We start from the raw sequence: 11,932 nt of genomic DNA, 5'->3' as shown, positions 1-11,932 counted from the left end.
TGAGTGTGGTGCTGGCCTTGTGATGGACTAGACCAAATATCCTAGATACAGATCTAATAAATTTTAACGTTTTGATGGGAGAGGTGAGGAAGATCTGGCACATGGAATGCTGCTAAGGACAGAGAAGCAGGGAGTCGCCCCAGTGGAGAAACATAATGCCTGATGCGCAGGATGAAGAACTTAACTTCACAGTTCTGTCAAGGGCTGGACCTGGAGGAATGGGCACAATTTCCCACCACAGTATATTTCTCTAGTGATTACATTTTCTAATCTACTTATTCTAGTAAAATATGAATTCTAGCTAGACTTCTTCCGGTAAAGAGAAAAAGCAGTATTCATAGAATGTATATATTCAAATCTAAAGAGATGGGAAAGTGATTAGTTAGTAAAGGACCTTGTCCATGTTCAATCCCAAATATATCAGCCTTGGAAATACATTTTTCTTTAAGTGAGCTTTGTTTTTTCCTTAATCCAGTTGACATACCGAGATACCTTGGTATATATTCCATATTTTCCTTTCACTGCACACTCTTCGCCCCAGCTAATAATTCCAGTTAAGAAACTGGTACCTTCCACTTCGGTAACATGGGGTCCCCCACTGTCTCCTTGGCATGAATCTTTACCTCCCTCATGGAAGCCGGCACAGAACATGTGATTATAGATGGTGAACTTTGTGGATCGAAGGCATGTAGCTCGGTCAACAAGTGGAACTTTCAGGTACTGAAGAATTGAAGCCGATCTCCCTCTGTTGAAGACTCTCCCCCAGCCACTCACATAACCATATCCAAATTTGAGGAAGATGTTCGTGTATTCCCTGTCAGCAATGCAAATAGGGGTTACGTAGCTATTTAGCATTAAGGGTTCATCCAGTTCCAGAAGGGCAATGTCATGGCTGTACTTATTAACAGATGCGTTGTAGCTGTGGTGAGGAATAGCACGGATCACGTTTCGCTTTTGCTCTGTAGTTTCTGTCTCCTCGGTGTTATGCTCGCCTATTGAAAAGAAATTTGTTTTTCAATCACAGTCTTTCCCACAAAGAAACACGTTTTCCAAGTGTCCACCTAGCATCATTGAATTACCTGGCAGTCAGGTGTCAAAGATCTTGTATTGTTACGATTTTGGTAAAATGTAATGAGGGCCGATGCATACTTTTCAGACCAAAAAGCCATTCAGGACCATCGGATAGATGGATCTGTTCACCCATGCTGTTACAAGTCTTACACGGTTCACAGGTGATAATGAATCGACTTGTTATGAATTATCCTAGACGTTCCCAACTTCAAAGATTTTGACCCCTTCTTTGAGCACAGATAATACATTCATTTGGTCATTCATTCAATGTTAACTGAGGGCAGGTTGCAGCTTGTGCCAGGTGCAAGGATACAAGAATCAGTGATATGACACGACTTTTGGGAAGGCGCAGTCTGGTGGGGAAACGGACACATCAATAGATAATTGTACTGCACTGACGTGAAAGGTCCGCCAAAAGAACGATGGGGGGCTTGGAGGATGGAACACATTGGATTTTGAAAAGATGGCCCCTCTACCACTAGTTCAACTTATTTAGCAATGAGCTTATTAGGCCTTAGTAAAGTATGATCTAGCAGTCATGCAGAAGATCTAGGGATGTTGCAGACGTCTATCATTCTTTATTTACCTGCGACAACAGTAATTTTAACACCAGGTTTGATACAGTGGGCTGCAGTTACAACCCATTTTTCATTAACGATGGAACCTCCACAGAACCCATCAATTTCATCACTCAAAAGGACCTGTGGAAACAAAATTATGAATATTACTACATAATATATTTGATCCAGAACAAAAAAAACCCATGCGTGCTGTTTAGAGGAGTGGGCAAAATGTTGGCTTCTAGGTGCTGGCAGAAGTAGAGTGTTTCTGGAAAGTGTCAGCTTTGAAGATGAATTAGTGTTTCTGGAGCACAATCAAAAAAGCCATTTCTGAAACTCTTGAATAGAATGAGCAGTGATAGCCAGGGGGAGCACTAGATGAGGCAACTATGAGGAAATGGCTGCTTTTGATGATTCAGGGCCCTTGGATTCCTTTTCCAGGTGAGTCAGGTTCTCTGATAGCATGAATTGCTTCACGGGGATATGGCAGGTACATTCAGAAACGCACTTATTTGACTCCTGGGGATCAATAGTTATTACCGAGTCTTCTGTCTCTGCACGAGGAAATCTTGCTACAGATCATTTGAAAGAGAAAAACTATTGATTTTTCCAGGAGGTCTTTTCAAGCCCTTTCTAAGCCAGAATGATATGAAATGAGACCTATGGCCTCCCTAAGGGCTGTGCTATGGCCATCCAGGCAGTGAGCAACAGCAGAGCTCACCCACTCCTTCCGGTCTCCCCCAGCTCTATTCTCCTCCCCCAACTGGATCCGTAAACTGCCTCTGTCCTAAAAGGTCTATTAAGCTATGTTTGATTTGGGGACAAAGCAGACAAAGGTGTTTGGGTGCTCCTTTGAGCCTGGACATTATTAGATAAGAGGCCAATCCATCCTTTCATCTGTAGTTTCATTGTATAGCCAGAGTGGTTCATGAATATTTTTACCACCTCAATGTCTAGATCAAGTTGGAGAATTTCACTTCTTGTGTATGCAAGGGCCTGGATCCATCTGAGAAGTGTGAACACTAGAGGGCACACTAACATTTGGTAAACCCTGTGTGGGCCCTGACTGACTAGCCCTTGTGAACTGCTGACCTTTTACTAAAGCACACATAGTCCCAGGCATAAACCCATTCATAATAAACTAGGGAAGGGGTGTGGTCACTCCTTTCAAGTGTGAGTCTGAGAAGGTCCTTGGGGGCATATTCTAGTGAAGATTCTTTTTGTCCTGAATTCAGTTTATGGAACACTTGCTAAAACCTAGACACTAAAGCACTTGCTAAATCCTAGACACCAAAGCACTAGCCTCCTACCTGGAGACCTATGGGCCTGACTCACTGCAAGCCTCTGACCCTCTTTTCCATACTCAGGTTTCCCTCTCATTCTAGCTGTTTCTTCTTATGTTGAAAAGTAAAAATATAGGAAAACTCACACAAGATAATAAACACCAGTGTACCCATCGCCCAGACTTAACAATCTTAATTTTTTTTTGAACCTGTATTGATTGCTAACTATGGATAATCACTGTGCTAAGTGTTTTATGTACTTTGTGGAGTGACAGTAACATATCCATATATAGACGAGCAAACTGAGGTTTAGATATGCAGTTAGTTAGTTAAGGTTAGTTAGTGGTGAGTCTGGGTTGCAAACCCTAGTCAGCCTGGCTTCAGAATCTAGGCTTCTAAGCACCCAGTATTTCTCCAAGCGTGCTTGGTGGGCCAATTGCTGTAGAATCATCTGGGATGCTTGTAAAATGCAGCTTTGGGAGCCCACCCAGACTTAATCAGAATATTTGGTGGCTGGGATGGGAGAAAATGAAGATCTCCAGAATATCCTTATGCATAATTAAATTTGAGAAATTCGGTTTCAGAATTCCCAAGGCTTGGTGACCTTTCTTAAGGTTTTAAAAGTGCTCACTCCAGGCAGGGCTGGCTACATAATTTGTAGGGCTTGTTGCAAAATGAAAACGCAGGGCCTCTTGTTCAAAAGCGAGGAAAAAGTGTCATGGAAGATCCTAAAAAACAAAACTTTTTCTTTTCTTCTGTGGTATCTCACAACCTATCATGGTGTTTTGAATTTACTATTCAAAGTTGTGCTTCCTCGGGTATGGGGGATATTCGCTGGCCGTGCGCAGATCCTCACAGGTGCCCAGGGACTACAGCCTGAAATCGAGCACGCAAGCACAAAGGCAGCCCTCAGCTGCCAGGTCCCCTCTTCCGCCAGCCCTGTGCTGACGCCCTGTGCCGACGCCCTGTGCCCCAGCAGGGGAAAGGGTAAGTCAGTCTTTCCCACTGGTCCACTGTAGCAATCAACAGCAAACAGTGACTCCCAAGGGGTTTCAACTTCCCCGCCAGGATATGTTCAGGTCCTGGAATGAAGGTGGACAAGAGGTTTGCCCCTGCCATTCACCCTCCAAATGTGCTGTGATGCGTTTCTGGTCCTGAGATGCAATGTGGCCATGCCCCGTCCCCAAATGGCATAGAGTCTGTGCACCCAGCCTCAACCCTCCCTGTGCCTGTGCCGGAGGATGATGACAATGGTAGCTGTTGAGGGTGAGGAGGTGGCATCTGCCAGTGAGCCAGAGGTTGGGGGTGGTAGTGGTCACTGGGCAGCTGTGGAAAGGGGAGACAGAGCTAGCCAAGGCACAACAGGACAGGGGAGAGGGAGGTCAAGAATCCATCCCTGGGTGGTGCTGAGAGGTAAGAGTGTGGTGACTTGAGGTTCCAGGTCCTCAGCACACGCATGCTCCATTGTCTCATTGAACTTGAGTTACAAAACACAAATGCAAAGCATTGAACTACAGATGCGGGAACCTTTTGAAGACAGGGCCCTGTGCAAGTGCACTGGTCACCAGCTCATGAAGCTGGCCCAGACCTCAGGTGAGTTTCATCACCAAGCAAATTTGCGTAACTGTTCTTTACTGGGCCTAATGATTACAACTGAATACATTTGCTCAAGTAACTGGAGTTAAGCATTCACATGCAATGATATAATGGTGCTTCTCCTCTATATGAGAGGTGAATTGGACATCTCTCAGCTTAATGGGCTAGTTAGGCCAGAGTGAATGATAGCCACAGCCCCTGGGGACAGAGACTAATCTGATGTAGCTAGTCTGACTCCTGCCAAAGACTTGCTGCCCGGAGCTTCTACACTGTTCTGGTGGATGGCTGAGAAATACAGTTGTGTTCTTCTAAGCCCGAAGAGTGTTTTTTTGCCCATTCCTGATTGGTATTAGAAATTTTAGCAAGCATCTTTGCCAAGAAAAAGCCCTAAAATACATTTGCCTTTAAAGATATTACAAGCGACTTGGTTTTGGAATGTTTGCTTGGCTACCTCAGGATCACAGCTATCTAAATATTAGCTGTTTGGGTATGAGCTGTCTGCTTGGCGAAGGACAAGTTCTTGTATGACATCACTTTGGAGAATGCTGGGAAAAATGGGAAAGCATATGTTCTGAGCAAGGATGTCAGAGTTCTGATCTGTCAAACATTTTCATGTTTGTCACGTCCTAACAGGAGCCTGTTTTCTCTTTCAGACATACCCACACACCCACACACATCTGCAAAACACACATTCACATATCTGTTTTGATGTTCTTCACTGACAATGCCAGCCTAGAATAATAGCTGCTGCCCTGTTGTTCCCTTCCTAACCTTTTAACTCAAACTTGGCCTTTCCCTGTGATTTCAGTAAACCCTCACTCTCCCTACTTAGCCACCTCCAGCTTTACAATAACATTTTTTCTTTGCACATTTGTTCTCTTTCATATGAAGAGCAAAACCATTTCTCCATGATGCACAGCTTATTATGCCCACAGGTGTGATTCGCCCAGCCCTTGGCCCTGCTTCATTTTTCTGGGCACAGAGGAGATGCTCACTTTTGGCTTTTAATGGTTAACTAGACTCGTCATTGAAAGAGACTTCATCTAACCATCCTAGAGAATAATTGTATAAATGTTCTGTTCAAAATAGTTTTGTGAGGCCAGATGAGATTACATATGTTATGTTTTCATTTCTGCTAATTGGAGCTGTATCATCTGAGCTAGGAAAAATAGAGGATTACCTTTCCAAGTGAAGGTATATCTATAGTCTTAGGACCTTCCTGTAACATCTTCCTCCCAACCCCTGTCCACCCCCCCACCCCCCGCAAAAAAAGAGAAGTTCTGGTTCGTACAGATGGTAACTGCATGTTGTCTGCTATGGGGGTGTATCCTAATCAAATGGAAAGGATTGGGTCTGTGTAGGTAGCTGTATAGGTCAAGTGCTCAGGTGCCTTTAAGGATAGCTTCAGGCCAAAGCTAAGGAAAGCCAAGGCTGGGGAAAATGCTAAGACATTTTAAAGATTGTTTAGGCCAAGAATAGAATAAGGGATAGACAGACTGCCTCTCAAGACATATTTTGTTGGGTAAAATGGTTAAATACAGGCAATTGCATATGATACAGCCAATATAAAGGGTTAAGGAAAGCTTAACTACTTGGTTTCCATTGTATTCCGTTTTTATCAATCTCATAGAATGATCTTCAAATTATTAAATGTACAATAATTATGGCTAATACAGAACCTGAGGCCCATGATAAAACAAAAGAGAAAGATCTGGTACTTCACACACAGGGCCAGTCGGATCCTAACTCAAAGCAGAAGAGGAGGACAGAACTCTTGGGGGCAGGCTTGCGCATGCTCAGAATTGTGGGCTGGCAGGGTCAAGTGCATGGGACCAAAACCCAATTAAAGCTTTAGAAAGCGGAAACACAGTGCTACTTCCTCAAATCTCTCACTATTAAGCTGTTGATGAAGGTGGTCTCATGGTACAGGTGTTGCGATTTCCCAACTCTAATGTTCACATCTTTCATTGTTTCCCTTTGTAGCTGTATGAAATTCGAGTTCTGTTTTAGTTTCCCACTCCGCTAAGGATATACCGACTCTAGGAAATAGCCTTTCTGTTCCTATATAAGAGTTAACCCTCTAGCTTCCTCTCTCCGCTCCTAAGTGGCCCTGCAGAGTCCCTGCTTCCCGTCCCCAGAGTTCTCCAGGGGCTCTGAGCCCAGCGCTGGGCATCTGGACGGAAAAATGAAGGAAACTGGCCTCACACCTCCCTCCGCTCCTTTCTTGGGTGTTCTGTCACTGTGATGTAGGGTCAGAGGTCATAGGTCAGGCAAGCCTGCCTTCACCTTTGGCCTTGGGGGTCGGGGGTCAAGGCGGCCGGAAGCGCAGGGGCTTCTGGGAAGCGTCTGTGGCTGACCCGGCGCGGCTGCGGCGGCGGCGGCGGCAGCGGCAGCGGCTTTTCCTCTAGCTGGGAAGCGGAGACGAAAGCCCTAGAATAAGGTAAGAAATGCACGCGCCCGCGGACAAGCTGCGCCGAAGGTGAAGCTCGCTCCTTAGGGTCTCAGAGCTGCACGGGGTGGCTGCAGTCCCTAGCGTGTCCTGTCTCATCTCCTACCAGGGGAGCCCGAGCCCTCGATGCTCTCCGGGATGGGGTTGTGCCGCTGCTGCTGTCCCAGTGACACAGCAGCTCAACAATTCCACAAACATCTGTTGAACCAAATCTCCTCCCCGAGCTGCCCAGCTCACGTGGCCAGCCCAAGTGGTTGGGAAGGGCTTTCTTTTTCTTTTTTTTTGGCGGTAAGCAGGCCTCCCACTGCTGTGGCCTCTCCCGCCACGGAGCACAGGCTCCGGACGCGCAGGCCCAGCGGCCATGGCTCACGGGCCCAGCTGCTCCACGGCATGTGGGATCCTCCCGGACCGGGGCACGAACCCGTGTCTCCTGCATCGGCAGGAGGACTCTCAACAACTGCGCCACCAGGGAAGCCCGGAAAGGGCTTTCTTAACCGGGGCCAGGATCGACCTGCCTGCCTGGAACTTTCACCCATAAGTCTACAAAGAAAAAGTCGGCGTCCCCTTTCTCTTGTGGCCCTTTAACTCTTGCAAACAGCTCACCTAAACCTTTTCTTTAACAGACTAGACATTTCCAGTTCGTTCAAACTGTTACTCCAGAGGAAAGTGAACTCTGTCTGTGCTGCTTTGTGGGATTGCTTCACCCACGTGGTCGCGTTATTTCCCATCCCCTTTTATTGACGCATCAGCATTTTGAATCACTTTTTTCTAGGTGACATTGCTAAACAGTATTTCCTATGTTAGAGCCACAGATCTAGTTTGGCCATTGAAACCCCAGCTGTTTCTAGCTTTCTCTTGATGCCTGGGCTGCAGCAGGTGTGTTGCAGTCTTGTCTGCAATCAGATCAAGCATTTCCACCTTGCAGATTGACGGTGACATGGTCGAGCTGACTCATCCACAAATGGGGAGAGATTCTGGTTGGTTTTCTTTCTTATTTTGTCTAAAAGTGACTTTTGCACACTCAGTTTGTCTCCTATTTTTGAAACCCAGTAACCTTTTGTGAGAAACTGGGTGGAGGTGGGTGTGGAGAGACGGTTCTCTGGTGAGGAAGGCATCAGTGTGAAAGTATGGCAGGGTCTTTCTCAAGTATCCTAGCAAGTAGCACAGCTCTTCACTTTTGGAAAAAACTAAAACCTATCGCTTCGTACCTCTACAGTCAGTAATCTTACTTCATATGGATGAAATAGCGAGTGAACGTGTATGTGCACAGGTGTGGATGAGTGATCTTGAACATTCCTAATGATCTTAGCTGGGCTCCATAGGAAGGAGACAACAGATACACTAAGTGTGCAGCGAGGAGGATGTGAAAAGATTTGAAATAATGGGTATCCAATCTAGCCCTTGGCTGTTACCTCAAAAATGTGCACAGGTGATTTTCATGTGGGTTGCCTGCAGATCACACCTGGAGAAATGTGGGACTAGGGACCACGAGTCTACTGTTTGGTGTTTTGGAGCCTAGCTTCTATAAAAAGCTTGTTTCCTTTGGACCAGTGCGTTTCAAATTGTAGAGTGCGTCAGAATCACCTGAAGGGCTTGTTAGTGCACAGATTGCTGGCCTCACCCTCAGAGATGCTGATTCAGTAGGTCTGAGGCGTAGCATGAAAATTTACGTTCCTCACAAGTTCCCAGGTGAATCTGATGCTACCACACTTTGAGAACTACAGCCTTTGACCAACCCCTGTCTCATATGCCCTGGTTCCAGTAACCCAGTTCTTGTCTTAATCCTTCCTGAGTCCTTTTAAAAATGCCTTCGAAATAATTCAGTTTCTCTGGATCTAGCGACTTTCTGACTCTCACCAGTTCTCCCAGGGGCTGAAGCTGAAGTAATACCCAGAACCCCAGCACCGGTGACCTCGCTTCCAGACCTCCCTGTTGCTTGTCTGAAATCCTGCTGTGCTATTTCCTTGATGCCAAACTCTCCTTGACCTTGTATGGTAGCTGTCCCTGGACTTCTCTCTCACCGGCTTCCTCATCCGGCTTAGTGTTGAAACTTGCCTAAATACTTCCCTCATCCCAATAATTCTGTCTGATGTCCTAGCCTCAGCCTCCCACCTGGCCTGGCCCTTGCCCACTGGGCTCCGGTTTTGATACACCATAAATATAGAGTACCTGCCAAGGGAATTGACCTCTTATGGCGTCTTCTCCACCAACAATGCGAGTGACGTCATTGGATGATTCGTTGCTTTGAGTGATGTTATCCAAAATTATTTCAGCTTCAGTAGAATTTTCATAGTCCATATTGGAAAAAATAGTCTCAGCACGGGTGAACTTCATACGAGGGTTTGAGACAGAAACTCTTCCACAGGGAAATGGCACTAGACAAATGGGAAAAAAAAAATTAGTGTTCTGGTATTTCTCATTGGCAAGCAGAACTTGTATTACAAAAATCGAAAATGAGGCCCATCCTTGTCACTTCTGAGAAGTAGGCCCGTCGATATTTTTAAAAAAATCAAATCAGTGAATATAGTCTAAAACTAAAAGGTTAATTGAATTATTTTCATGGAAAGTTTTCAAACCCTTCATGAAAAGGACATTTGGCTCAGGAATCCATCATCTTTATGGAAATAGAAGAGGTGTTCCAGAATTGAATTTGTTTAAGACTTTTATAAAGTCTAATGACTTTCTGTTTAGTTTCTTTGCTAAAAAGTCTTACTCTCAAGTACTGTCCCTGAGTGGAAATCTGGTGCCATGTAACTTTGATTTTAGAATTAGGTAAATGGGATGTCTGCTGCTTATCGTTAACAGGATTTCTTTCTTTCTTTCTTTCTTTTTTTTTTTGGCTGCACCGCGTGGCTTATGGGATTTTAGTTCCCCGACCAGGAATCGAACCTGGGCCCTCAGCAGTAAGAGTGCAGAGTCCTAACCACTGGACCACCAGGGAATTCTCAGGGTTTCTTTTGTAGACCAGAATGCCTTCTAGATTCCAAGGTGGACTTTAGGTATCCATTGGGGAGAGATCATCGTGATTTAATTACCTGGCTATTGAGTATTAACCAAATAAGTTATTGATATGATTATTACAGCCACATCTACCTGGGCACTGGCCACCTTTTACCTTGGGTTGGTTTATTTCCTAAAGAAAAGAAATCATCTACTGAAACACTGGGGACAACCCGAATGGAAATTTGTAGTCCAGCAAAGTCACCTCACATTTCATTTCTCACTTTCCTTCTATCCACATTCCTTATAGCAGACATTTCTATAGCAACCAGCTGTGGCAGAGTATCATGAAGACAGCATGTGGTTGGGAAAACAAGAAATTAGTTCAGAATACTTATGTATAAATATAAATCATCAACAATAGCTAGAGAAAAGGGACCATTACTATTGAAAGGCAGAAAAGCTTACTTTAGGTTTGGCCTATTTATTCTGCTAAAGCTAAGGCTATATTCAAATATAACACTTAATAGTTGGAGGTGGGTCTCCATTTTTTTTCCTCTCTTATAACAGAGAAGGGCTTATAAGGGTTTACCTACTATGCTATCTGTCTACACTGGAAGTTAGGTTTCGAAGGTTAAAACAGATATGTGCACACACTCCTCCCTAGGTAGGCTAATTTGAAGCAGTGTATGTCAAGAACCAGGTAGAAGAACAGGAGGCAGGCAGGTCCCTGAAGCATTAGAGACTCTTCATTTTAGTGTAGCATGTATACTCTTGGCTTCTGATGCTGCCTTTAATTTCCTCTGCCAGCTGCATTGCTGAGATAGGTATCGAACCCAGTTACAGAGGAATGGTGCGTGATTTAATGTACCAATTTAATAAGATATCAGGCTTTGGAAATGCAAAAGAAATTATATCTAGTTTGCTTCAAAAAGACCCCTCATTTAGCAAATGTAATTGATCCCACAGAACCTGCTTTTTTCAAAATCCAAGTTTCTACTGCCTTCTTTTTCAGAGAAGAGCAGTATGAGTTTGGAGTGGAGATGCTCTGAACACACCAGTCAGCTGTCAACATGGTGGCATGGTTGGCATGAGTGGGAAACATTGCTTTGTCCACTGCTGTATAGACTGACTGTGCTGATCAGCCTGACACAACTTAAAACAGATGGTTGTCGGAACTGTTGTGATGCCAAGCGTGTAAACTCAGCTGAGACCCAAGGATAGGAAATAACTTTCTTGGAGTAAGCCAGCCACACCCAGACAGATCATGCTTAAAATTCACTATCCTTGTACTAGAAGCCTATCAGTCAATCACGTACGTATCTTTTATGTTATGGGATTACTACATTAATTTGACTTGGCGAATTACAAATAGGCATACAGAAATCACACAAATCGATTGCTTCATGATATAAAGGTCAGAGAAAAAAATCAGACACAGAAAAGAACTCAGACTGAAGACAGTTGCAGAATTTCTATTTAAAATGATGATGCATTTTGAAAAATTAATTTGTCCAAGCTACTAGTCTTTTCTATGATTTCAAAAGGAAGTAGAAACAAGTAGGGCATAAAATTATGTAGGTTAGTTATAACGCAAAAAGTTCAAATATGGATTTGGAGAATGTATCTGCCGAGCTTAAAAAAAACTTATTTAGATTTTGACCTGCTGGTTCGCAGGACTTGTGGTCTTCTGCAAGTCGGTATCCGGCAGTACAGGAACAAACCACCTTGTTATCAGCGCCCTTTTTACAAAACTGCTTGCATCTGCCATTCTTAATGCTACATGTCGCATCTGAAAGAAAGCAGAATCAACAGCAATAGCATCATGTATTTTTTTTAAAGATTTTTTTGATGTGGACCATTTTTAAAGTTTTTATTGAATTTGTTACAGTATTGCTTCTGTTTTATGTTTTGGCTTTTTGGCCACGAGACATGTGGCATCTTAGCTTCCTGACCAGGGATCGAACCCACACCCCCTGCATTGGAAGGGGAAGTCTTAACCACTGGACCGCCAGGGAAGTCCCAGCAACAGC

At 44.3% G+C, this 11,932-nt stretch overlaps 1 protein-coding gene across 2 annotated transcripts in view; it reads right to left on the bottom strand.

Annotated features, from left to right (window-relative positions):
- Positions 1–444: 444 nt before the first annotated feature.
- The window catches only part of F9 (coagulation factor IX), a gene marked incomplete at both ends in the record, with an annotated part of 28,333 nt that continues 16,845 nt past the window's right edge, over positions 445–11,932 (bottom strand). For both annotated transcript variants that reach the window (XM_079727560.1, XM_079727561.1), the window contains 4 exons: positions 445–992; positions 1,658–1,772; positions 9,129–9,334; positions 11,563–11,691. In XM_079727560.1, the coding sequence (XP_079583686.1) occupies positions 445–992; positions 1,658–1,772; positions 9,129–9,334; positions 11,563–11,691 (998 nt within the window). The remainder of the gene's footprint in view (positions 993–1,657; positions 1,773–9,128; positions 9,335–11,562; positions 11,692–11,932) is intronic.

Source organism: Hyperoodon ampullatus (assembly GCF_949752795.1).
Source record: "Hyperoodon ampullatus genome assembly, chromosome: X".
NCBI classification, from domain to species: Eukaryota; Metazoa; Chordata; class Mammalia; order Artiodactyla; family Ziphiidae; genus Hyperoodon; species Hyperoodon ampullatus.
The sequence above is the reverse complement of the archived record's forward strand: the minus strand, read 5'-3'. Positions and strand labels throughout refer to the sequence as shown.